Genomic DNA, 27,907 nt, shown 5'->3' with positions numbered 1-27,907 from the left:
CTTTATATCCAAAATACCTTTTCAATTACTATCTACATCTATTAGTCTGTAGTTTTTGTTTTGTTTTGTTTTGTTTTTGCTAATAACAAAGTACACTGGCTGGAGGATTTTTTTTTTATTTTTTATTTTGTCAGTCATGGGGCCTGAACTCTGGGCCTAGGTGCTGTCCCTCAGCTCTTCAGCTGTAGACTAGCGCTCTACCACTTGAGCCTCAGCCCCACTTCCGGCTTTTTCTGCTTATGTGGTGCTGAGGAATCGAACACAGGGCCACATGCATGCAAGGCAAGCAATCTACCACTGAGCCACCTTCCAAGCCCCTGGAGGATTTTTTTTAATGCTTATTTTATCTATACTTATGCAAGGTAGAGGGGCCACATCTATTGATGGCATTCTTGCTTGTGGAGTCCTAAGACAGCGGAGGGCCATGAGACAAGGAGTATGCATATGTCTACTATGTGACTGATCTCTCTCCCTCCTGTAAAGCCACCAGGAGTGCTGGGCAAAATAGTGCCCATCTGTAACACATGGAGGAAGTCTGAAGCAGGAAGCCAACCTGGGCTTATGTATGAAGGTATTTCTTCCTCCCTCTTTTTCTTCCTTCCCATTGGGGTCTGAACCCAAGACTTTGCACTCACTTGGCTGGTACTCTCCTACTGCAGCCGTGCCTCCAGCCTGACTTTTTGCTGGTTATTTTGGAGTTGGAGTTTCACAGACTTTTTTGGCCCAGCTGGTTTAGAACTGTGGTCCTCCAGACTTTTTCCTCCCTGGGTATTTGGCAGGCATGAGTCACTTGTGCTAGCATGACTTTTGACTTTCTTCCATTCAATTCAGTCAGTTTGGGAAATTCTATTGAACATACTCTATGTTCCAAGCTTTGTTTTGGGTTAGTAAGGATCAAAAAATGAGTTTGCTCTCTAATACAATCATTTGGTTATCAAATATTTGGTAAACCCCTACTGTGAACCAAGCATCTTATTAAATGTTCCTGTATGAATCTAGCTAACCTGATTAAGATCCCAATTGAAATTCTCATGAGATTTGATCAACAAACTGAAATTCACACAGAATAAATAGTAAGAACCAAGGCACTGGTGGCTCATGCCTGTAATCCTAGCTACTCAGGAGGCTGAGATCTAAGGATTGTGTTTCAACGTAGCCTGGGCAGGAAAATCCATGAGACACCTATCTCCAGTAAATGACCAGAAAATTGGAAGTGGCGCTGTGGTTCAAGTGGTAGAGCGCTTGCCTTAAGCTGAAGAGCTGAGGGACATGCTCAGGCCCAGAGTTCAAGCCTCATGACCAAAAAAAAAACAAACCAAGATAATTTTGGAAAAGATCAGGTAATGTGTTTCTTACCCTCTCACATGCCAAAACATACTCTAAAATTGTATCTCTTAGTATGGTATTGAGAGGGAAAAATATTGTCTATGCATTAAAAGGAAATTAATATATTTGATGAAAATAACAACCCAAATGGATGAAAGGGCTGGATCTTTAAAATATGCCATTAGACCATTATATATCATGGGACAGATCTTCTTTTTTGCGGGGGGGGGGGGGGGGGGGGGGGGGGGGGGGGGAGTCCGGTCATGGGGCCTGAACTCTGGGACTGGGTGCTGTCCCTCAGCTCTTCAGCTCCAGGCTAGCGCTCTACCACTTGAGCCATAGTGCCACTTCCGGCTTTTTTTTTCCTGCTTATGTGGTGCTGAGGAATCAAACCCAGGGCCTCATGCATGCAAGGTAAGCACTCTACCACTGAGCCACCTTCCCAGCTCCATGGGACAGATCTTAAACTTGGCCAAAAGAAGTACAACCCAAAGCTGGACACAGTTACTACACCTCCTAACATTTAGGAGGCTAAGGTGAAAGTAGCCTTGGCTACACAGAAAGATAATAGAAAAAAAATAGAAAAAAATAGAAAAAAAGAAAAAGAAAAACATAAAAAAACAAAACAACCGGGGTTGGGAAGGTGGCTCAGTAGTAGAGTGCTTGCCTTGCATGCATGAAGCCCTGGGTTCGATTCCTCAGCACCACATAAGCAAAAAGAAAAAAGCCGGAAGTGGCACTGTGGCTCAAGTGGTAGAGCACTAGCCTTGAGCTGAAGAGCTGAGGGACAGCGCCCAGGCCCAGAGTTCAGGCCCCACGACCGGACCCAAAAAAAAAAAAAAAAAAAAAAAAACCACTAAAGCAATAAAGAAAAGATTGGAGCCGGGAGCTGGTGGCTCACACCTATAATCCTTGCTACTCAGGAGGCTGAGATCTGAGGATCACGGTTCAAAGCCAGCCCGGGCAAGAAAGTCCATGACACTCTTTTTTTTTTTTTTTTTTTTTTTCTGGTCGTGGAGCCTGAACTCTGGGCCTGGGCGCTGTCCCTCAGCTCTTCAGCTCAAGGCTAGCGCTCTACCACTTGAGCCACAGCGCCACTTCCGGCTTTTTTCTTTTTGCTTATGTGGTGCTGAGGAATCGAACCCAGGGCCTCGAGCATGCAAGGCAAGCGCTCTACCACTGAGCCACCTTCCCAGCCCAGTCCATGACACTCTTATCTCCAATTAACTACCAGAAAACCAGAAGTGGTGCTGTGGCTCAAGTGGTAGAGCTCTAGCATTGAACAGAAGCACTGAGGGACAGCACCCAGACCCAGAGTTCAAGATCCACGAATGACCAGGAAAAAAAAAAGATTGGTTAATTTGACTTTACCAAAATTTAAAACTTCCATTAAAATACAAGCTGTATATTAGGCAAAAAGTAAACATACTCTATGTATTATAAACAACAGGCTTAATATTTTCATTACTTTAAAAAAAACCTACAAAGAAAAAATAGAAAAATTGGCAAGAAAATGAAATATCAGTTCACAAAAGAGTAAATTTAAAAAAATACCTATTTCATTTATCAAGTTGGTATAAATTAAGTTAAAGGTTATATATGTTTGTGAAGACACTTCTCTACATCTTCACCAATACTTGGTTCACTCTGGAATCGGTTTTGTCAACTGTGGAAATGTTTTGTTACATTCCTAGCCTTCTTTTCAAGGAGATAGTTTGAGATTATCTGAGAAAATCTAATGAGATATTAAAATGATCCAGAATCATATTATTTTATATATTTTGAGACAGTATCTTATGTGAACTTTCAATCCTCCTGCTTCAGCTTTCCAAGTGTTGGGATTAAAAGCATACATTAACATGTCTAGCTCTATCCAGATCTTTTTTCCAAACTTGTCTTCAATTCTTATACCTTACAATGGCCTGGGGGAACTCCAATATGAATAATCTTTGGCCCCTTTCCTTATTTACTTAAATCAGAATTTTTTCTCCTTTTTTTTTTGTCAGTTGTTGGGCTTGAACTCTGGGCCTGGGCGCTGTCCCTCAGTTCTTCAGCTCAAAGCTAGTGCTCTACCACTTGAGCCACAGCACCACTTCCAGGTTTTTCTGTTTATGTGGTGCTGTGGAATTGAACCCAGGGCCTCGTGGATATAAGGCAAGCACTCTACCACTGAGCCACCTTCTCAGCCCTAAATCAGAATTTCCAATAAGTCTATGCCTTTTCATTTCCAAAAGCCCATTATTAGGTGATTCTGATAGGCAAGTTGGGTTGGAAAACTTAGAGCCTGGGAACTTGCATTTAATTTTTATCTCTGCCATTAGCTCTTTGGACATAACCAGATTATGAAATCTCTCTGTAAAATGACGAAAATATGTCTAAATTTTAAGAGTTGTTAAGAGAAAAATAATGCATTTGAAATACTTTGATTGTTATCTGGCTGACATATAGAAAGATATAGTAAAAATTAGCTATTAACTACTAATGTTACCAGTTTTGCTTTCACCACAAATTCCAGCAAGAAAATGATTAAATCAGTCTGTCTTAAATTGCTGCTTTTACTTATTCCTTAAGCAACAAAACTGTACTGTTTGAGACAAAATCTGAAGTAGCTACCATAGACATGTTTTGACACTTTTCCATTAGCACATGATACTCTGCAGATTTATTTTGCTCATTTTTCCCCCTCATTTTCCTTTGGAGAGCAAGGCTATTGCCTACCTTTTTCACTACTATAACCCCATCACTTAATTGGTACCAGGTTTTTAGTTGTCATTTAGAAAGATTTATTTAAATTAATGAAAAAAATATTTTCAATTTCATCACTATTTTCTGATAGGTATATGTGATTACAAATCATTGCTTTCAAGGTAAAGGTTAAAATTGACAATTAGCTCAGTGTATTTTGTTTTATAAGCTTAGTTCTAATTTTTTCTAGTGTGGTACAATCAAGGAAGTTTTATTCAATTTTGCCCTTTTATGTCTAAAATATGGATTTGATTAGATATATAAGATTTAATCACTACAACAATAACAAATAGTATAGTAGAATTTCAACCTATTGTTGCCTTTTAAAGATATTAATTGGAGTAACAAAATTAGAAAGATTTGATTTGGTATATGACTTTTAAATGTAACTTAGGAAAGTGGAGGTATGGCTCAAGTGATAGAGCACCACCATCCTAGAGTAAAAAAATGTCACCTAAGAGTAGGAGACCTTGAGTTGAATCCCTGGTACCAGCACCAGACAAACAAATGTAACAAGAATTTAGCTTGTTTTGTGCTATGTGTTGATTGTTAAATTGGTAATATATAACAAGGTAATATTATTTGATTCTAGTTGTTTTTTACTACTAACTTAGTGACCCTGAACAAATAATTTCTTTCTTTTAGTCTTAGATTCCTCATTTTAAAAATGCAAGGGTTAGACTAGACAGTTTTCTCCCCCTCCCTCCCATTCCCCTTTTCTCTCTCTTTTGTGCAAGTCCTGGAGCTTGAACTCAGTGCCTGGGCACTATCCCTGAGCTTTTTTTGCTCAAGGCTGATGCTGTTCCTGAGACACAGTTCAACTTATGGCCTTTTGTGGTTAATTAGAGATAAGAATCTCATGGACTTTGTTGCCTAGGCTGGTGATCCTTACATTTCAGCCTCCTGAGTTGTTAGGATTACAGGTATTAGTCAACTCTAGACAGTTCTCTTATTTCATTCTTAAATGATACTGTTAAAATTTTCTAATACTAATTTTATATTATTTCTTGAAAACCTAGTTCACTTTAAGAACAGACTTCCAGTTAACTATAGTTTCTTTAAACCTAAAATTGTACCTTTCCCATGGTACTATTACTTTTTTGGTATACTTTTATTTAACTATGGCCCCAAATTGTATATACTACTGTATCTATCCAAGGGGAATTGGTAGTTTTTGCATAATTTGTACTGATAATTAGGGTATATGTTCAGGATAATGATGTCCTGGGGCAAAATATAAACAGACTCATAGAGAGGAGTAGGGCAAGGATATCCAAGGGATATGAATTAAAACCAGATGCAGTAGCCTGAGTGAGGGTGATATATAGTGCTTATACTATATTTCAGGAATGGCTAGGAAGTTAGGTTTAAAGATGGATTTAAGAGGAAAAAGCCTATTTTGAATTTGGGTCTGACCACAATATGTACCAAAAAAGCAGAGAATCATTGTTTTTTTATTTTACTTAGCAGACTTTTCTTTTGATGCTTTGAATTCTAATAGCTGCTCATTCAACAAGTTATTGGTAATTGGCAAAATTTTCTATCCCACATGTATCTTACTTCTTTTTCCCCCCTCTAGGCGGCAATCATTAGTAGAGTTCAATGTAGGATTGTGGCTTTGGATCTGCGGGGGCATGGTGAGTAAAGTATTTTTTTGTTTTGTGGTGTTGGAGATGTGAGTAAAGTTCTTAATTAGCCATTGACTTAGTGGTGTAGTCACCAAGCTCCTTTGAATAAACCTAAGTATAAATTTCAGTGAAGACATAAAGTAACCTAGTGTCCTCCATTTGGATATATTTGGAGAAGTCTGAGCTTCTAGGAAGGTTACTTGTAATTATCCTCTTTGGAGTGACTAACCACCAAGATTTGTCTGAAATATGAAAGATCCTTGCTAAATTTGTCATATAAAATTATGAAGTCCCATTTTATCATCTAAGGGTGAAATGTTTAAAGGAGAATACTGTTGCTTTTATAATTCTTATCCATGGGAATTTTATTCCTAAAATACTTTCTTTTCAGGTGAAACAAAAGTCAAGAATTCTGAAGACCTATCTGCAGAAACAATGGCAAAGTAAGGAACAAACTATTGCTTATAGATTGCTTGCCTCTCATTGCTAGTATAAATAGTAGTGTAACTGGTGAGGTTGTTGGACAAATTAACACAGAAAGTTATATTTCTGTTCTCTGTTTGGTTTATCTTTCTATTTAATCTCTAAATAAACCTTCATCTTCAGTATATCCAAAATGGTGGTCGTCACATAAAACACTTGAAAATCTGGTGTAGAGCTTTTGAAAATTTTTCATCTGTTGGTAAAGTTAAGTAGAATCTGGATATCTGAGCTGGGAAGGTGGCTCAGTGGTAGAGCGCTTGCCTTGCATGTATGAGGCCCTGGGTTGGATTCCTCAGCACCACATAAGCAAAAAGAAAAAAGCCAGAAGTGGAGCTGTGGCTCCAGTGGTAGAGCGCTAGCCTTGAGCTGAAGAGCTGAGGGACAGCGCCCAGGCCCAGAGTTCAGGCCCCACGACCCAACCTTAAAAAAAAAAAAAGAATCTGGATATCTTTTATGAACTTTTAATTAGAAAAGTAGTGCGAGAGTATGTTTAGGGAGTGTACTTTCTCTATCCAGTATCATTAGAAAGGTGAGAACAAGACACTTATAAATAATTATATCCTAGCTTTCAAAGTAAAAGATAAATATAGCATTATATAGTGGCTCTCACTCCTGTTGTATAATCAGAATCATCTGAGGCATTATTGAAAATGTAGATTCTTTGTCCCTACACTAGATCTGCTGAATTAGTTCTTTTAGCAGTGGGATCTGCTCATCTATTGTTGGTGGAATGTGAATTAGTATAACCATTATGGAAGGCAGTTTGGAGATTTCCCAGAAACTAAAAATAGAACTACCCTATGTTCTAGCAATACTACTCTTGGGCATTTATCCAAAAGATTACAAGTTAAGGTACAATAAAGACACTTGTATACCCATGTTTATTGCTACAGTATGCACCATAGCCAAGATATGAGAACAGCTCAGATGTCCTACAATAGATGAGTTGATCAAGAAAATATATATCTTATTATATATATATATGATATATTAGATATATACTTAACATATAATATAATGCTACAATATTATATCACCATAATCAATTATGTATACACATATTATACTGTATAATTATACAATACTATATGTTATCATATGAATCTAATAATATATATAATTATATATTATGATGCATACAAACAAATATATATGTACATACATATACATGGAGTTTTATTCATTCATCAAGAAGAATAACATATCATTTGCAGGGAAATAGATGGACCTGGAAAAATTCATGTTGTGAACTAACTCAGGCTCAGAGAGACACATAGCTCATGTTTTCTCTCAAATATAAAAATATACACATATGAAAAACATGTATAGGCCGGGGTTGAGAAGGTGGCTCAGTGGTAGAGCGCTTGCCTTGCATGCATGAGGCCCTGGGTTCGATTCTTCAGCACCACGTAAGCAGAAAAAAAAAGCCGGAAGTGGCGCTGTGGCTCAAGTGGTAGAGCACTAGCCTTGAGCTGAATTGCTGAGGGACAGTGCCCAGGCCCAGAGTTCAGGCCCCACGACTGGACCCAAAAACAAAAACAAAAACATGTACAGGCCATATGCTCATATACACAGTCAAGCTGATTAAAGTATAGATTACACAAGAGTACATTCCAGTAGTGTAACTTCTTTGATTAATTAATTGACAGCTTAACACACAATGCCAGAAACCTGAAGCATATTTTGTCTGAGAAAGGTAGGGGAAGTGGAGCAGAAAAATAGCACGAATACAGCCATAATGTAAAAATGGAACCGAGTAACTTGAAAGGATGTTTGGGGTTAGGATAGATGTGGGGAGAATGATGAAAGTGATGGTAACTCTGAGCAAGTTGCTTTGTACTCAATTGACATGTTGAATTAAAACCCCTTTGAACAACTACTTAAAGGTAATAATAAAAAAGTTAAATCTATTTTGATGCAGCCAATTCCATGACTGGTATTTAATAATTACTGCCTGTAATAAGAATAAATTCTAAGTGATTGATTCATCACTTGGGTGAATGCACCTTTCCTATGCTTAGAAAAGATACTAAGTTGATGTGTTTCAGACTGTTAACTTCTTTCATAAAGTAAGTGTCCTATGTCCTAGAAACCCTTTCTACTCAATTATCTTTATTTTTTAATTATTATTTTTAAACCAAAAAGGGATCTTGCAGGCTGGGAAGCTGGCTTAGTGGTAGAGTGCTTGCCTTGCAAGCATGAGGCCCTTGGTTCGATTCCTCAGCACCACATAAGCAGAAAAAAGCCAGAAGTGGTACTGTGGCTCAAGTTGTAGGGTGCTAGCCTTGAGCTGAAGAGCTGAGGGATAGTGCCCAGGCCCAGAGTTCAAGCCCTAGGACCGACAAAAAAAAAAAAAAAGGATCTTGCTATGTTGCCCAGGCTGGCTTCAAACTAAAAATCCTCCTACCTTTTCCTCTTAAGAGGGTAGACAGGGGCTGGGAAGGTGGCTCAGTGGTAGAGCGCTTGCTTTGCATGCTCAAGGCCCTGGGTTCGGTTCCTCAGCACCACATAAGCAAAAAGAAAAAAGCCGGAAGTGGCACTGTGGCTCAAGTGGTAGAGCGCTAGCCTTGAGCTGAAGAGCTGAGGGACAGCGCTCAGGCCCAGAGTTCAGGCCCCACAACCGGACCCAAAATAAATAAATAAATAAATAAAGAGGGTAGACAGATAATGAATACATTTCTTTTTAGACATTGTCATCCCTTGTTAATGTATATTTTAAGATATAGAAATAAATACCTTTATGGGCAACTTTATTTTACTCATTTTTATCTGTTACAGAAAGAATTATTCCTGAAATTATGTATTTGTATTTGTTCTAACCTTTAGTCTTTAAAAAAATGTGATATTATATCCAACATAATGTTAGTTTAATTGAAGCTATACTTTTATTATTTTGATGTGCAGACCTAACTTTGGAATACTACCTACTTTAGAAACTTTCTATAGTCTCCTTCTGTGTTGCTTGCTCCAAAGATGACTTCTCTATCTAATCTTTGTTCCTGAAGTTTTGCAGTAGTCACTGAGCAAAGGCATCATGTAATTATCCTGAATCTATAGTGCTTCATACCAAGGGAGAATGGCTTTAAATATATTTTATTGAGGGAGAAATTTGGTAGACCCAATAAAATTGTCTTGACTAATCTTACAGTTGGTAAATATGTCCTCAGTTTCATCACCTATAAAATAGTAGTAAATTTCTTTTCAGACTGGGCAGCTGACAGATTACCTTAGATGATAAATATAAGAAAGTTCAGGAATAGAATACCACTTGGGTAGAGAAAGCTAAGCCTGAGAGTGCCTGATTCCCTGAATTCAAGCCCCAGTGTCTGGGGCTTGAAAAAAAAAATCATAGTACATAATAGGTACTTATTCAATTTTATGCTACTATAATTGAAAAACAGACTGGGCAATTTATAAGAACATGTTTATTTAGCTCATAGTTCTGGTGCCTGGCAAATTTAAGAGTTGTGGTTCTCTCTCTCCACTTCTCTTCAATCTAGTATTAGAATGCCTAGCTACAGCAATAAGACAAGATGCAAAAATAAAGGGGATCCAAATAGGGAAAGAAGAAGTAAAACTCTCCCTCTTTGCAGATGACATGATCTTGTATTTAAAGAATCCCATAGACTCCACTCACAAATTACTCAAGCTGATTCAAAACTTTGGCAAAGTAGCAGGGTATAAAATTAACCCTCAAAAATCAATGGCTTTTCTGTATGCCAACAATGAGAAAAGTGTGGCTGAAATTAGGAAAGCAACAACTCCATTTGTAATAGCCCCACAAAAAAATAAAATAGCTAGGAATTAACCAAAGAAGTGAAGGACCTCTATGATGAAAACTTTAAAAACTTGAAAAAGGAAATCAAAACAGCACTTAGAAAGTGGCAAAAGCTCCATGCAGCTGGATTGGAAAGATCAACATCATGAAAATGGCAATACTTCCCAAGGCTATCTACAAGTTCAATGCGATACCTGTCAAAATTCCAACCTCATTCTTCAAGGAAATAGAAGAGGCAACCCAAAAATTCATATGGAACAATAAAAGACCCCGAATAGCAAAAATGATCCTCAACAGAAAGAACAGTGCTGGAGGAATATCAATAACAAATTTCAAACTCTACTATAAAGCCATAGTAATCAAAACAGCTTGGTACTGGCACAAGAACAGACCTCAGGAGCAATGGAATAGAATTGAAAACCCAGAAATGAACCTACAGACCTATAGCCATCTAATCTTCGATAAGGGAGCTAAAAAAATAGAATGGAAGAAAGTCAGCCTCTTCAGTAAATGGTGCTGGAAAAATGGGTTAACTACTTGTAGAAAACTAAAGCTAGATCTTTATATATCACCCTGCACCAGAATCAACTCCAAATAGATCAAAGACCTTGGAGTCAAAGCGGACACTCTGAAAACATTACAGGATGGAATAGGAGAAACCCTAGGTCTTGTTGGCACAGACCGAAATTTTTTTTTTTTTTTGGTCTGGTTGTGGGGCCTGAACTCTGGGCCTGGGCACTGTCCCTGAACTCTTCAGCTCAAGCTAGCACTCTACCACTTGAGCCACAGTGCCACTTCCGGCTTTTTTCTTTTTGCTTATGTGGTGCTGAGGAATCGAACCCAGGGCCTCATGCATGCAAGGCAAGCGCTCTACAACTGAGCCACCTTCCCAGCTCAACCAAAATTTTCTTAATAGAGACCCAGAAACACAACAAATCAAAGAAAGGTTGGACAAATGGGATTGCATGAAATTGCAGAGCTTCTGCATGGCAAAGGACATAGCTAGCAAGATCAATAGAAAGCCCACGGATTGGGAGAAGAACTTCACTAGCTATACAACAGACAAGGGTCTCATATCTAAAATATACCTGGAACTCAAAAAATTAAATCCCCCAACAACAAATCTTCAAAGAAACAACTGCCCAATAAATAAGTGGGCTAGAGACTTAAAGAGAAACTTCTCTGAAGAGGAAAGAAGGATGGCCAATAGACATGAAGAAATGCTCATCCTCCCTAGCCATAAAAGAAATACAAATCAAAACAACATTGAGATACCACCTCACCCCAGTTAGAATGGCTATAATCAAGAACTCTAATAACAACAGATGCTGGAGGGGATGTGGACAGAAGGGAACCCTACTGCGTTGTTGCTGGGAGTGTAAACTTGTTCAACCACTTTGGAAAGCAGTATGGAGGTTCCTCAAAAGACTCCACATAGAGCTCCCCTATGACCCAGCAATCCCACTTTTGGGCATTTACCCAAATGTTCACAAACAAGACCACACTAAAGCTACCAGCACGACTATGTTTATTGCAGCATTATTTACTATAGCTAAGATCTGGAACCAACCCAGATGCCCCTCAGTAGATGAATGGATCAAGAAAATGTGGTATATATACACAATGGAATTCTATGCCTCCATCAGAAAGAATGACATTGCCCCATCTGTTAGGAAATGGAAAGGCTTGGAAAAAATTATATTAAGTGAAGTAAGCCAGGCCCAAAGAAACATAGGTCCCATGGTTTCCCTTATTTGCAATATCTAGTATATGTCTGAGTCAAGCAGAAAAGGTCAGATAATTTGATGTTAGGGAAATGAACCCTAAGATATGTATTCAAATTTTGTTTTCTTTCATGCGATTGTTTCTAATACATTTATAAGATTATTTCTTTGTTGCTTTGTATGTCCCTCCTGCACAGTATAACCCCTGCTTTCACTGTATTTGATGTCGGTATAATTTGGGGAGGGGAAGGGGAAAAACAAATGGTTTAAATAGGGATACAGGTGGACCCATTGCAACAATGAGATGTAGAAGTCGTTATGTAGAAAACGAACTTTACAACCTTGGTGCGGGGGGAGGGGGGATGGATTGGGTAGGGGGACAGGGGGTGGATGGGAAGGGGAAACAAAGGAGGAGGCTGCAATGCTTGATAAGAAATGTACTCATTATCTTGCCCATGTAATTGTAACCCCACTGTACAGTATTTTCACAATAAAGAAAAAAAAAAGTTGGGTTCTGGCATTTGATGAGGGCCTTCTTTCAATACAACATTTCTAAGGGTTTCCCATGATGAGACTGCTCAAGGAAGTCAGGGAACTCTCTTTTGTAACAAAGCTATTCCCATAATTCATTCATCTCTGAATGAGTTAATCTCATGAAAGCAGTTGACTCATGATGCAATCACTTCCATAATTTTATACTTCAAATTATGTAACCTTAGCAGCACTGAGTAATTATTTTGTCTTCCACTGAGAATTTTGTGATTTGTATAGTAGCAGCACTGATGTCAAAAAGTGAGGAGACCTCTTTAAAAAAAAAACAAAATCTTGGCCTTCTTGTGTTAATTGTATTATCTCTATCTATCTGCTTACTCTGTTTTACTTTCTATCTTAGTCTTGACTTTAACTCCAAATGAACATTAAACTCTTATTTTCACTTTCAAAATTTGGTGACTTCCTTATCTCCCATTCATATTGTCTGCCACTCCTCAGCTACCCTATTTTCCCTTGTAATTGTTATATGAGGTTTTTAAAATTATTTCTTACAGAATTAATGGAATTAATATTTGCCTTTGCCAGACTGTGGAGAACATATTTGAAAAGCCGTGTCCCTCCCTACATTGACACTTGTCATATTTTTTATGCTTCAGTATGTATGACACTCAACAAGACAAAACAGTGTTTTGAAGTTGACATTTCCAAAAGAATGTAATAGAATCAGTAGCCTTTAGAAACACATTTCTTGTTTTTATCCCACCTTGCTATATCAAGGAGGACCTATATGCAAATATGCTTCAAGTTTGACTATTAAAGAGATCTGCTTGTAATTGAAGACTAGAACAAAAGCCAATAAAAATTAATTCTGAATACCTTTCTAGTTTCTCAAACACTGTACTGATAGTTACATATTTATTTTTAAAATAACAATGTTAGATTTTACTAATGATTATTTGTACAGCACTCCATTTCAAAGTAGTGTCCCATTTACTCAGAGCAATCTTGGTCAGTAAGTGATAAGATTTTACCTTCATTTTATAGATTTTGAAAATGAGTAAGAGATTAAATAACCCAAGATTACAAAAGTAGAAAATATTGAGGCTAATGCTCATCTTGTGACTGTAAACTTTATTACAATCTATATGGGGAAACCGAGGCATAGAGTAATCAAATTATTTGTTCGGAGCTTCAAGCTTAGTTTCAAAATAAAAGTGTATGTTTATGTCATGTGTAAAGAACAGTACATGTATAATGTAAAGAAAATTGGGTTTTTAGATCTTAATCTGCCATTTATCAGGAGAGGTAGGCATGTGGCTACTTGCATAGTTTATAGGGGGTGGTGTTTATGTAGGTGTGCTTGTAAGAGGGGCTTGTAGATCTTTACCATTTCCCAGGACTTTTAGTTACAAACAAAAGGAAGGAACTGAAAAGGAAACTAGCATTGTACGAGAGCATTCCCAGCTTTTTGTTTTTCCTTTGCAGAGATGTTGGCAATGTAGTTGAGGCCATGTATGGAGACCTCCCTCCTCCAATTATGTTGATTGGACATAGCATGGGTGGTGCTATTGCAGTACATACAGCATCATCTAACCTGGTGCCAAGCCTCCTGGGTCTGTGTATGATTGATGTTGTAGAAGGTAAGTTTTCTTAGTGCTAAACAAATCAGAATCCTTAATATGTAGGAGCTATCCATGGTAAATTACCATGTTTTAAGTTATCGTCAGTTGTATTCACCTTGAAGTATGTCATTCATAAGTGGATTTCTCACTGATGAACTTAGTCCCCTTGTGATCCAGCATATCTTTTTAAAATTAAATAACAAGTCATGTTCTCTGAACTTCTTCATTAACATCTGAGTGTGATGGGTATGTATGTGTGTGTGCTGGTCCTAGGGCTTGAACTCAGGGCCTGGGCACTGTCCTTCAGTGTTGTTGCTTAAAGCTATCACTTTGCTACTTAGGCCACACACAGCTCTACTTCTGCTTTTTGGTGGTTATGTAGGGTAAGATTCTTATAGACTTTTCTGCCTGGGCTGGCTTCAGCTGTCCATTGCTTTTTAAATAATTTTTTTTTCATGCTTTGCTCAAGCCTAGCACTCTTACTACTTGAGCCACATCTCCACTTCTGATTTGTTTGGTAGTTTATTGGAGATCAGAGTCTCACAGACTTTTTTGCTCAGGCTGGCTTTGAACCACAGTCCTTAGATCTCAGCCTCCTGAGTAGCTAGTATTATAGGTGTGAGCTACCAGCTCCTGGCTTAATCTGTTGCTCCCACCCCCTTTTTTTTTTGCCAGTCCTGGGGCTTGAACTCAGAGCCTGGGTGCTGTCTCCGAGCTTCTTTTTGCTCAAGGCTAGTGCTCTACCACTTGAGCCACAGCACTACTTCCAGCTTTTGCTCTTTATATAGTACTGAGGAATTGAACCCAGGGCTTCATGCATGCTAGGCAAGCACTCTACCACTAAGCCACATTCCTAGCCCCGTCTATCATCTTTAAAAGGGTATGATAAGGCTGGATATCATTGTGAGGTAATGTGGTAGAGTGAATAGAGCAAAGCTAGCCAAGAAGCAGAGAGAGAAAGTGAATGGTTGGGGACATAATATATCATTCAGGGGTACACCACCCCCCCAGTTAACTGCTTCCTCTAACTAGGCCCCATATCCTAATAGTTTATTCAGTATGTTCTCATCAGTGGATTTCCCACTAATCAACTGAGTCTTCTTATGATCCAATCACCTCTCTAGTGTCAGGCTGGGGGACAAGCCTTCAACATTATGAGCCTTTTTTGGAGAGACACTTCATATTCAACTATACTTCTCATTAAGTGTAAGTGCTTAGAATAAGTTAAGTACTATGGCTAAAATTTTTGTTTAACATCCAGGTACGGCTATGGATGCACTCAATAGCATGCAGAATTTTTTACGTGGCCGTCCTAAAACCTTCAAGTCTCTGGAGAATGCTATTGAATGGAGGTAACTCACAAATTTATGTTGTCTTAATTTTAAATGATAAATTACAGCTTTTCCTTTTTGTGACCTCAAGGAACAGAAGGAACAGAAGGTCACTTTCTAAGCTTTTATGTAAGAGTATACTAGTAAATATTTAAAAAGCAAGCTTTAAAAAAATTCTTGCCCATGTAATTGTAACCCCTCTGTATAGTATTTTCACAATTAAAAAAAAAGAAAGAAAATACAGTATTGAAATCCTAGCCAGAGCAATAAGGGAAGAAAAAGATAAAAAAGAGATCCAAATAAGTAAGGAAGAAGTAATTCAGATTATCCCTTTTTGCAGATGATATGATACTGTATCAAGATGCATTATGCTCTTAAATTGACATAATAAATTGAAACCCCTTTGTACAATTACTTAAAGATAATTAAAACAAAAATCCCAAGTTTTGAACTCTGGGCCTCTTGCTTCTTCTGCCTGAGGCTGTACCACCTGGCCATTCCTTAGCCCCTTCTCAAAAAAATTAGCATTTCAGGATTGGTGAATTAGCGGGTCCTTTTCCAATGAATACTAATATCTCCTAGGACCTAAGTAAGTGTGGGTCATCTATTATTTCTGCCTCTAAGTTGAGAGCTTAGACTAGGTAGTCTCTAAGGCTACTCCATGGTTCTGGATTCACTTCCTATTTTTCAGATAAAATGATAAAAAAAACATAGGATTGGATGTAAGTTTGTTTTTCTGGGGTTGGGATAAATAAAAGCCTTGGGGCTAGTTTATATAAAATTTCTAACAAAATCAGTTATGGCATCTACTTAAAGGATGTTCGGTAATGAACATATTCTTTAGTCAAACATTTTTATGAAATACTCATTTAACTTACTTTGTGATAAAAGATAAAGATTCAAAAATGAATAGTATTTCTCCCCACAAGGAGATGTCTTAGAATAAGCTGTCTCAACCATCCCAATTTCCTTCCTTCAAAAATCTCTCTAGTCTTCTTTCCAGAATCCCTTTTATAACTCCTGAAAGTTACCAGCTAACTCTGTCACCAAACTTGCTAGAGATTTTTTTACTGTTTACCCCTAAAGTCCTCCACTTCTCTCTTGAGGGCATGTTCATATTGTTAATTTTCATTAATGTCTGTCTTAAAGTCTGAATCATAAGAGCAGAAACTATAATCTATTTCTTTTATACTTTCATGAAGTATAAAGCATTCTGCTTGCTGCCCTAGCAAGGAGAACTTGTTGGTTAACTAAATGGGATATATCAAGTAGAAATATACAACCAAGAAAGCATATCCAAGAGAGTTTTTCTAGGACAGAGGGACTTGTGCTAACATACACTTGTCTTTACTTTACTTGTCTTTGTCTTTACTGGGATTGCTTTTACTATCCCTTGTTTACTACTTAAGACACAAGAATCCTGTTCTTGGGAAACCATGGCATTGAGTATTGAGAATGCAACTGCTGCCAACTCAGCATGTACCTTAGGCACCCTGTCTGCTTTTCCAACAGTAAACAATGAGAATCTCAGTATGGTTCGGTTATCTAAATTTATCCTTTTTCCAAACTTTAAAAATGAATTTAATAATAAGCATTTTTTTTAAACCTGGGTATTTGCTACGGGTGGATTTGAAAGACTAGAGAAGCAGTCTACAACTAGTTATCCCCAGCCCCTAATCTACTTTTGTTTTTGGTGGTACTGAGGTTTGAACTCAGGGCCTCACACTTTGTAAGTAAGTGTTCTGCCAGTTCAGCCATACATTCAGCCCTTTATTATTATTTTTCAGACAGTCTCACACTGTCCAAAGCACACTGTCCAAAGTGCTTTGGACCACAACTACGATCCTCCTACTTCACCCGCCCTTGTAGCGAGGATCATGGCATATACTACTTCGCCTGCTGACCGCCCTTTTATATTCTGCTTAATTTCTTAAGTCCTCAGTTTACCCAGGACTTCTGGAAAGTTTTCTTCATTCATAATAAAGTAATTATTGTGAGCCTTTCCTTATTATATTTGTTAATCTTTCATTCTACTGAGTTGCATGTTTCTTGAGGACATATCTGACACATAGTACCCTCTTGGTTAATGTTTGTGGAACTGAAATGGTAGTAATAATGTCTTTATTGTCTGGCTATGGCCTTAATAGGCAGATTAAGGATGGTGGCAACATAGGTAACCACAACTTTTTGTCTGATCTCACAGAATCTCCAGAATTACTATTTGACTCCAGTACATGAAAAGATGAATCCTGAATAACTTCCACTCTCCTTTCTTGCCTTTCCCCTAGTGTGAAGAGTGGCCAGATTCGAAATCTAGAGTCTGCTCGTGTCTCAATGGTTGGCCAAGTCAAACAGTAGGTCTTACTTTTGTATCTCATTCTGTTAAGAGGCTGAAACATGGTGAGGGAATTACAGATTGCTGCTTTTGGTTTTCATCCATTCCACCATCATGTTAAATACTTTCATTGTTTTAGATAATTTTATAGATTAGCTCAGTTGGGAGCCAGCATAAAGATAATTTCTCTCCTCCCCTTCCTGTCTTCATTTTTTCTCTTAAGAAATCCCCAAACCAATAAGTATTTTCTTTCTAATACTGTATTACATTAGTACATGTCTAGGTATTAAAAAGGGTAGATTCTAAAGTAAGTATTAAAGTAAGTTGGGGAGAAAATGATGAAAGGATGACATTGATCAAAAGATGCTTTATACTTATAAATTGGTTCATTGAGTCAAATTTCATTTGAATTTGAATCAGATTAATTCAACAAATCAATTTTTAAGTACAATGCAATTTTATAATAGTGACAGTTATCACACCTAAACAATTAATAATTTTTAATGTTACCAAAATCGAATCAGTATTTGTGTATGTTATCATCTAATTTAAATTTTTTTTTTTTTTACAAATAATTTATATACATATGTATGCTAGGTAAGCATTCTACCACTGAGCCACATTTCCAGCCCTAGCAGGTATCATTTTCAAGAGAAAAAAGCAGTAATTGTTTGGAGCAGCTGGCCATGGTCATTGTAATAGCCATTTTCTATTATCTGAAGAGATGGAACCTTATACTCTTCCCTTTGAGGCTTAGTGTAAACAGTGTGCAGCAGATAAGTACCAAGTTTTGGAGTCAGTTATACCTGAATTTGCCTTGTAGCTTTACCAGGTAGGTAATCCTGAGCCATTTTCTTAACTCTTTAGGACTACTTCCTAGAATTGCTATGAAGATTATATAAGACAAACCCAATGAAACTCTCATCACTATGCTTCAGGAAATGGTTCTTCCCTTTTTGGGTGGGACTACACATCCTTCTGTTGCCAGGGGCAGTGTTAAGATTATAAAAAGCTGTAAGTGGGGCTGGGAAGGTGGCTCAGTGGTAGAGTGCTTGCCTTGCATGCATGAGGCCCTGGGTTCGATTCCTCAGCACCACATAAGCAAAAAGAAAAAAAGCCGGAAGTGGCGCTGTGGCTCTAGTGGTAGAGCGCTAGCCTTGAGCTGAAAAGCTGAGGGACAGTGCCCAGGCCCAGAGTTCAGGCCCCACAACCGGACCCCCCCCCCAAAAAAAGCTACAAGTATAAGTATGAGATAATTTGTGATCACAAATACATGGGTGATAGTGCCTTTATTATTTTTTTTTTAATCTAGATGTGAAGGAATTACTAGTCCAGAAGGCTCAAAATCTATAGTGGAAGGAATCATAGAGGAAGAAGAAGAAGATGAAGAAGGAAGTGAGTCAGTAAACAAGAGGAAAAAAGAAGATGATATGGAGGTGGGTGAAGGCCTTCATCTTGGAAAGATTAGGAGAAAAGGGTATTTCCAAGTAAGATTGGATCCGTACAGAAGGAAAAGATAATACTATTCTTTTGTCCACCATTAACTATTTTAGGGGGAAGAGACTCTAACATTAGAGATAAGTTATCTATTGAAATTAGGATACTTAGTCTAAATGACAATGACTTGTCTGTCCACAGGGGGGTTTTCACTCAGCTCTGAAAAGCTTAGAGGTGATGTAAGCCATTCTTTGGATTATAGCTGTATCTTGTGGTTTAGCCCCATAAAAGCCCTGCTTCAGAGAATATGCAGTTGTATTGTGCTGTTTAGTCCCAGGAAAGTTCTGTTCCAGAGAATGCTTGTCCCTGTTTGTTTCCCTAGATGGTTTGGTTTGCTCACCCCTCATTGTTCCCCCAGATGGTTTGCTTTTGTTGGGCTTGGGTCTCCACCCCAAATGTGTTTTTTGCCTTTTTTAGCTTTGTGTAACCTACTTTCTGGGCTGCAGGTCTTTGGGACAGGAGTTCACCTGCAATCACTGGCTCTTGAAATGTGGCTTCTCTGTATCTCATGATCTGTAAAATATAGATAGAACTAATATACCTAAGGAAGAACTAATATAACTGATCCTTTGAAATATAAAACTTAGAATATATGACCTATACTCTGCTTTCTCACCAGGCCTTTTATTGCCTCTGTACTTCTATTCCTGTAGTCTTCCTGTAGAAAAAAATTCCCATTTCCCATTGTATATTCTAAGCACATCCAAATCTTATACCTCTCTCAAGGCTTACCTCTTTGAGGAAGCTTTTTTACCTCCCTTTTCCCTAGGACCTGGTTTTTAATCTTATTCCTCCTGGGAATGCCCTTGGAGATTCAGACTTCCTTTTATTCCTCCAGACCAAGAAAGACCATCCATATACGTGGAGAATTGAACTGGCAAAAACAGAAAAATACTGGGATGGCTGGTTCCGAGGCTTATCCAATCTCTTTCTTAGTTGTCCTATTCCTAAATTGCTGCTCTTGGCTGGTAAGTATGTGTGCGTGCGTGCGTGCGTGCGTGCGTGTGTGTGTTACCTTGCAGTCTTAACAAAATACCATGGACTGGATAGTTTAAATAATAGGTTCATATCTTCTTATAGTTCTGGAGACTGAAAGTCTGAGATCAGGTTACCAGCAGGGTTAAGCTCTTCTAAGACTTCTCTTCCTGGTTTGTAGACTGCTGCTTTTTCTTTGTGCTCTGGCCAAGAGAAAGCAAGACTAGTGTCTGATATCTCTTATAAGGGCATTAATCCTGTTGTATCAGAGCCCGATCCTTATTACCTTATTTAACCATAGGCCCAGTTTTCAGTTGCAGTTACATTGGGGGTTAGGGCTTCAGTGGAGACACAGTTCAGTCTATAATCATTGTAAGTAGATTGTTATCTGGCTATGACCTCATTTAACCACATCAAGTGAGTAGTGACTTACAAAGTAGAATATCATTTTCTACCCTCTATACCTCTAACCTCTCCACATCCAGTCCCTAAAGCTAACTGCTTTGGCCTGGCTTTCATATCTGATTAAGCCCAAGTGCTCTTCCTAGAGCAACATATAGCCATAAAAGAATATCCTGACTATTATGAGAAACATAATATTTTCAGAAACATCTTTGATAGCACCAATGATTGCAGCAAATTCTCAACCTGGAAGGTTTTATCTGATGAGATTATGTCCTCAGGAATTGGGATTGACATTAACATCAGTTAAGACTGTTACCATGTTTACAGCTTTGTAACCATTTTTACTTGGTACTTGAATAGCAAAACTCATTTCACATGCTGTTTTCTGGTGAGCCACTTAACAGATTTTTTGTTTTGTTTTGTTCTAGGTGTTGATAGATTGGATAAAGATCTGACCATTGGACAGATGCAAGGTAAATTACCCAAAAATTATACACTTGAATCCTTTTCTGAGGGTAGGAAAACAGGCAGTCTTGTGAAAATTACCTCTGAGATGATGAGGTACAGTGAAAGAGCATGAAGTTTAGAGTCAGACCTATGTTTGACATCCACCTCAACTCCTGACCAACTATGATTTGGAAGTACTTCTTTTTTGAACAGTGATTTAAAAAAAAAAATCTAAAACTGAGGATTATAATGCTTAAGAGTTATAAAGATTAGCCGGGCGCTGGTGGCTCACGCCTGTAATCCTAGCTACTCAGGAGGCTGAGATCTGAGGATCGCTGTTCAAAGCCAGCCCGGGCAAGAAAGACCGTGAGACTCCTATCTCCAATAAACCACCAGAAAACCGGAAGTGGCGCTGTAGCTCAAGTGGTAGGGCGCTCGCCTTGAGCTGAAGAGCTGAGGGACAACGCCCAGAGTTCAAGCCCCACGACCGACAAAAAAAAAAAAAAAAAAAAGTTATAAAGATTAAAATGATATAATGTGTTTGAAAACTATAGAGTATTACAGAGGTATAATATGTGAAGTGATATTATAAAGTATTTTTATTATAAAGTTTTTAAGGAAGGGAAATAAAATGCAAAGGCTATAAAATCTGTTTAGAAGACACAAGATCAAGTAATTGAAGCAAGGGTAGAAGAAATCTGTTTTGAATATGTTTTCCTAATAATTTTTTAACCCTTAACAAGTGTCTTGACCTGGGGCTGGGAAGATGGCTCAGTGGTAGAGCGCTTGCCTTGCATGCCTGAGGCCCTGGGTTCGATTCCTCAGCACCACATAAGCAAAAAGAAAAAAGCCGGAAGTGGTGTTGTGGCTCAAGTGGTAGAGCGCTAGCCTTGAGCTGAAGAGCTGAGGGACAGCGCCCAGGCCCAGAGTTCAGGCCCCACGTCCGGACCCCCCCAAAAAAAAAGTGTCTTGACCTGCCTCAGCTTGAGTCTTATTGATGTTGGCAAAACAAGAAAATTGATGCCAGCCTCAAGGGATTATGAGATAATGAGTAGAAAAGTATCTGGGCCTATAGTAATGACAGCAGTAGGAGCAGTTTACTGGAGTAAATTTTTGCTTTAATGTGGGTTTTCAAAAGTCTTGGAGAAAATTAAGCCAGCAGGCATCACAGCTGTGAGGTTATGAGAAGAAGAAGTGGCAACTTCAAAACCAAGATTTTAGGCTTTAAGTAGATTTTGTTCCTGCTCTTGCTTTTCTATTTAGTCTTCTTAGACAACTTTTTAGCTTCCATTTATACCTTGGTTACTCCCAAAACTAAACATCCAACTCCTTTCCTGAGTTCTAATCCTGGCCATCAAATGTGCTGAATGTTTGTATTTGAATGTCCTTCAAACTGTTCCTTTAGCCTTTTGGGCGCTCTTCACAAAGAAAGGAACTATATTCCCTCATACTAGGTTTTCAAAGGCTCCTGAATAATTTACAAAATTCCATCCCCAGTATATATACACAATGGAATTCTATGCCTCCATCAGAAAGAATGACATTGCCCCATCTGTTAGGAAATGGAAAGGCTTGGAAAAAATAGTAAGTGAAGTAAGCCAGGCCCATAGAAACATAGGTCCCATGGTTTCCCTTATTTGCAATAACTAGTATATGTATGAGTCAAGCAGAAAAGGTCAGATAAGTTGATGTTAGGGAAATGAACCCTAAGATATGTATTCAAATGTTTTTTTTCTTTCATTCAATTGTTTCTAACATATTTATAAGATTATTTCTTTGTTGCTTTGTATGTCCCTTCCCCACGGTATAACCCCTGCTTTCACTGTATTTGATGTCGGTATAATTTGGGGAGGGGAAGGGAAAAAAACAAATTGTTTAGTTTAACTAGGGATACAGGTGGACCCATTGCAACAATGAGATGTACAAGTCGTTATGTCGAAAACGAACTTTACAACTTTGGTGGTGGGGGGGAGAGTTAGGGGGGTTGGAGAGAGGATGGGAAGGGGAAACAAAGGAGGAGGCTACAATGCTTGATAAGAAATGTACTCATTATCTTGCCCATGTAATTGTAACCCCTCTGTACAGTATTTTCACAATTAAAAAAAAAAAAGATTCCATCCCCGGATGCTCATGTTTTTCCCTTCCTGAGTCCTGAGCTGAAGCTGCGATCTTAATGACAGATATTGGTAACACCCATGTGTGCTAAATTTCAATTCAAGCCAACCTTTCCAAAGTACTCTTTCTCTAAAAAAAAAAAACACACCTGAAAAACAGAGACTAAAGACTCTGAAAAGGTTCCTGAAACTATCTAAAAGCAATTGCCCTTGACCAAAACAGTATTTGAAACCAGTGTTGGTTACTTGTCAGCCTTAGAATCAGATAGCTTTAGAATCCTGGGTTTGAATCACTGTTACTGGTTTTTATGACTTAAGGAAATTGCCAACTTCTGTAATTTTTTTTAAATCTATAGAATAGAGATAATGATATATCTTAGTATATTTATGTGAGATTCAAATGTGGGTGGCAGTTTATGCCATTCATTTTTTATTTTAATTTTTTTGGGGGGGTCCAGTTGTGGGGCCTGAACTCTGGGCTTGGGTGCTGTCCCTCAGCTCTTCAGCTCAAGGCTAGCGCTCTAACACTTGAGCCACAGCACCACTTCCAGCTTTTTTTTTCTTATGTGGTGCTGAGGAATCGAACCGAGGGCCTCATGTATGCAAGGCAAGCACTCTACCACTGAGCCACCTTCCCAGCCCCTATGCTATTCATTATATCCAGCAAGCATATTTTGTTACATGTCCTCCTGTTTCTTCAATATGAACTATGTCACGTTTTGTGGGTGTGGGTGTGGGTGTGGGCAGGTCATAGGGCTTGAACTCAGGGCCTACGTGCTGTCCCTGAGCCTTTTTTGCTCAAGGCTAGTGCTCTACCACTTGAGCCCACAGCTCCCCCTTCAACTTTTTTGGTGCTTAATTGGAGATAGGAGGCTCGTGGACTTTCCTGCCCAGAATAGCTTCAAACCACAATCCTTCCATCTCAGCTTTCTGAGTAGTTAGGATTATAGGCATGAGCCACTCATACCCAGTGCTACCTTTTATTTTAAAGACATAAAAAGTAAATGGCTAATAACTAGCTAGGTTGAAGGTCGTTTCATAGAACAAAGAGAAGAAGCTATAAGATCTTAGAAACTCAACAGTTATTCATGAATTCAGTTTGGGTAAATAATTTAGGCTCTCTGAATCTAAGGTCTAAAATGGGTAGAAGCAGTTTTGGAAATATTCCCATCTCACAGAATAATTGTGAGGATTACTTACAATCATGTTATTTTTATATGTGCCCAACACAGTGAGTGTTATTAGAATGTGTAAATTCTCCCAATTACTTATTCCCACTGTTCCAAAAAAGAATGAAAAACACATCTCTGGTTATTAGAGGCTGATCTAACAGAAAAACCCAGAGATATTTGGGCTACAGTCCTTCATTTAATTATTCCATTCATGTATCCAAACATCTACTCAGTGCCCTGGCCATGTGTTGGATCCTATTAGGGATACAGAGAAAATAATATACCAGCACTAGTGGCATGTGAAATACAGCTTACAAAAACAAAACTGTTTGTGTATGGATTCAAATGTTTAATAGTTCTACCTTAAGATATCTAAGGGAGAGAGGTCTCAGCTGGAGCCCCAGAGGTAGCCTCCTGCAGGAGCAAGGGCATTTAGGGGCCATCCTGAATGTGATGGCCTTAGTTCTTCCACCGATGAAACTTGAACAGTTTTATCATCTCAAAAAGACTTTAAGTATGTATCCTGTATGATTTTATAGGGTAGATTTGGGAATCAACAATGGGTAGAAAACTTCCTGAAGCACTGTGAAATTGGATTGAGAATGTAATGTCAAAGACCTCCAGAACTTATCCCTTATTTTGTAAATGAATAAACAGGTTTAGAAGTTCATTTTCTCTATCTATAGGCTGGTCTTCTTACCTGTAAAATAGAGATAATGATATAGATCAGCATATTTATGTAAGAGTCAAACGTGAAAGTGTGCGTGAAGTAAAGGCTGACAGGGTCTCCTGTATTTCCTTCAGAGTCTTCTTTATCAGTCATCTCTGTTCACTCTTGCTTTAATTTTTTTTTTTTTCCAATGCTTAGGATCAAACCTAGGACTTCGTGCATGCTAGGCAAGTGCTTTATCCCTGAACTATATGCTCACACCCATCTGTTTACACAAATTGTTATCACAAATTGTAAGCTTAAGTGTTCCATAAGAGTATATAAGAAAGTATTTATGCCAGACACTGGTGGCCCACGCCTATAATCAATCCTAGGTACTCAGAAGGCTGAAATCTGAGCATCTGGTACCAATTCGGGCAGGGAAGTCTGTGAAACTCATCTCTCCATTGAACTACCAAAAAAGTTGGAAGTAGAGCTGTGGTTCGAGTGGTAGAGTTCTAGCCTTAAGCAAAAACAGTTCAGGGATAGTACTCAGGCTGAGTTCAAGCCCCGGGACCAGCAACCCACCCCCCCACACACACACACGATAAAAAGTATTTAATATAGTATTCACATAGTTAAATATTAAAATAGCATAAAATAGCAACATTTTGTAATAATAAATTTCAGAATTCTTCATATGGCTTCAACTCTTCATGTATCCCTGTTTACCCCTCCAGTCCTGTTTCTGTCCACTCTCTTAAGCACCATGCAGGCTGCTTTTATCTAAATGCTATTATCTAAGTGCTATTTCAAGCCTTCTTCCTGTATACAGCCATTCTTTCTATGTGGGATGCTCCCTTTATCCATGGGCTATAGCCCATGTGCCTAGTGTCATCCTAGGAACTACACACTACATTAAAATGTTTAATTTTATATTTCATTTCCTTACTGGACTATAAACCCCGTGAAAGCAGGACATACTTTCCTCTCTGTGCCTTGCCTAAAGTAAATACACACTTAAGGTATAGAAGGAGAAGCTGAAAGGAAGGCAATTGGACTCAAAGATTTAGTCATTGATTCCAGGTCTTTTGGGGGAGAGGGGAGAGGGTACAGTTTGGGACTGGTCCTGGGATCCAGGGCTGATCTGTAAGGCTGCAGAGGTGTTTCAGAGAAGGCTCTTGTATAGTTACTGAGGGCACCTGTCTTTGTTCCTATCTAGGGAAGTTTCAGATGCAGGTCCTACCTCAGTGTGGCCATGCAGTCCATGAGGATGCCCCTGACAAGGTGAGTGAGGTACTCAGTGGCTGAAAAAGAACAACTGGGGAATAACCTTGGATACCACAGTCTGTCAGTCAGCTTGTATTCTGCAGCAGCTGCTAGAGGCCTATGCAACTCTACTCGATTCCCAAGCCAATATCTGATACTGCTTATGGTGTTGGCTTTGAGTAGTGTCTGGCAAGGTGCTGGCACCTGGTATTTCATCCCAGGACCCTGAGGTTCAGATCTTTTTTTGATATTTAATATTTTATTATATTTTTATATTTTAAGTAGTTGTACAAAAGGGCTGTAATTCCATAAATCAGGTTATGAGTATAGTGTTTCTTGATCAGTGTCACCCCTTCCTCTGTCTTCCATTTTCCTCCCTTTATCCCTACCTACCCTCAAGTTACAAAATTCATTTTCTAAAAAATGTACTTTGAATATAATGACTACATTTACTCACCCTTCCTCCCTCTGAGGTTTAAATCTCCTTAGTAGAAGCTGTCACTCCAATCATAATTAAGAATATGTACTCTTCCTGTGGGATAGAAAGATGCTTTGTAATTGGTAAATTCTCTGCATCCATCACTGGCAAGGACGGAGAGGAGCTGAAGTCCTTTTGCTACCAAGCTGCCCAGACTGGTGGGACTTAGAGGACGCCAGTAAGCCTAACCTTCTAGCAAAAGCTTACAGGATTTCCAAGCCTAAATACCACCACTTAGCCTTTGTTGAACCTTTTCCAGGTAGCTGAAGCTGTCGCCACTTTCCTAATCCGGCATAGGTTTGCAGAGCCCATCGGTGGATTCCAGTGGTAAGGATGTGCAAGGGTATATAAGAACCTGACAATGCTGGCCTACCCCAAGACTTGCATATTTACAGGGCTATGAATATCTCTGCTTTGTCCTGCCTGAATTCTCCTCCTCAACACAGAGCCTGGCATGTGTTTCCTCAAAGCCACTTTGGTGTAGTATATATGCGAGGGTCCAGTGGGATGTTGCAGAGGCTATAATTACCCCATTGCAATGTACATTTCTTCTGGAGTGCCCTTCTGCAAGGTGGCTAGGTTGGGTATCAGTCCTTACCCAGACAGGTTTCCTGTGTCTCCTGCCTCCTCCTGAGCAGAGCTGGGAATACCATAAAGTTTGTGTAGAAATACAGAGCAGGGTTCTCAATGTCTATATCAGTATTTTAGGGTAAGTGCTGTCTTGGCCATTGTAGAATGTTTTAGAAGAACTTCTGGTCTTCAAGATGCTACTAGCACCCCTTACACATGGTACTGCCAACCAAGAATGTTTCCACCTGTTACCAGATGTCTCAAGGAGGCAAAAAGTGAGAAAACCACTGGGCTAGAAGAAGAAAGTAGACCAGGCTTCTCATCCTAGAAAATGATTCATCTGATTAGGGAGATAGAGTGTGTTCTTTGTTGAGGAGAAAGAAGAGGCATGTTGACTCGAACTAAGCAATTCTGGCCTACCTCTTGAGATCTAGTCTATTGCAAAAGACCCTTGCTCCTCAGCCCATCAGCCAGAGGAAGCATCACTCCTGCCATTGCATAGTCTCTTCTCTGATTTGGGGGAGGGATCAGGAGAAGTATGTTTGAAGAAGAAATATTTCTGTCCTAGCCACCTCTGAACCACCAACACCTGAAAGACAGGCAGAGTAGACAGTGGAGATGATGAGATCTTGGTACAGTGAGCCACAAAAATGACACTCTTGTACCATCTCTCTAGCAAATAACCATTGGCGGATCTTAGGAATCAACAATGAAGACGAAATTTTTCTTAATAACAGTGTTTGACTTGGGCCCCTGGACCAGTCAAACACTATTTTGGTGGGATGAACTACTTACTTTCTTTGTAGCATTGGTTGGGCTGGGCTGGGATGGGATGGGACAGACCTGCAGGAGCCTTGGTGGTCATTA

At 38.8% G+C, this 27,907-nt stretch overlaps 1 protein-coding gene across 1 annotated transcript in view; it reads left to right on the top strand.

The window, feature by feature from the left end:
* Ppme1 (protein phosphatase methylesterase 1) overlaps positions 1-27,907 on the top strand; it is a 49,611-nt gene that overhangs the window by 20,413 nt on the left and 1,291 nt on the right. The window contains exons 4-13 of the mRNA XM_070035021.1: positions 5,651-5,708; positions 6,091-6,142; positions 13,662-13,816; positions 15,060-15,150; positions 17,418-17,483; positions 18,777-18,900; positions 19,800-19,929; positions 20,770-20,814; positions 25,946-26,010; positions 26,730-26,797. Coding sequence (XP_069891122.1) covers positions 5,651-5,708; positions 6,091-6,142; positions 13,662-13,816; positions 15,060-15,150; positions 17,418-17,483; positions 18,777-18,900; positions 19,800-19,929; positions 20,770-20,814; positions 25,946-26,010; positions 26,730-26,797 — 854 coding nt within the window. The remainder of the gene's footprint in view (positions 1-5,650; positions 5,709-6,090; positions 6,143-13,661; positions 13,817-15,059; positions 15,151-17,417; positions 17,484-18,776; positions 18,901-19,799; positions 19,930-20,769; positions 20,815-25,945; positions 26,011-26,729; positions 26,798-27,907) is intronic.

Source organism: Dipodomys merriami, unplaced genomic scaffold (genome assembly GCF_024711535.1).
Source record: "Dipodomys merriami isolate MVZ:Mamm:240054 unplaced genomic scaffold, mDipMer1.0.p SCAF_25, whole genome shotgun sequence".
Taxonomy (NCBI): domain Eukaryota; kingdom Metazoa; phylum Chordata; class Mammalia; order Rodentia; family Heteromyidae; genus Dipodomys; species Dipodomys merriami.
The sequence above is the reverse complement of the archived record's forward strand: the minus strand, read 5'-3'. Positions and strand labels throughout refer to the sequence as shown.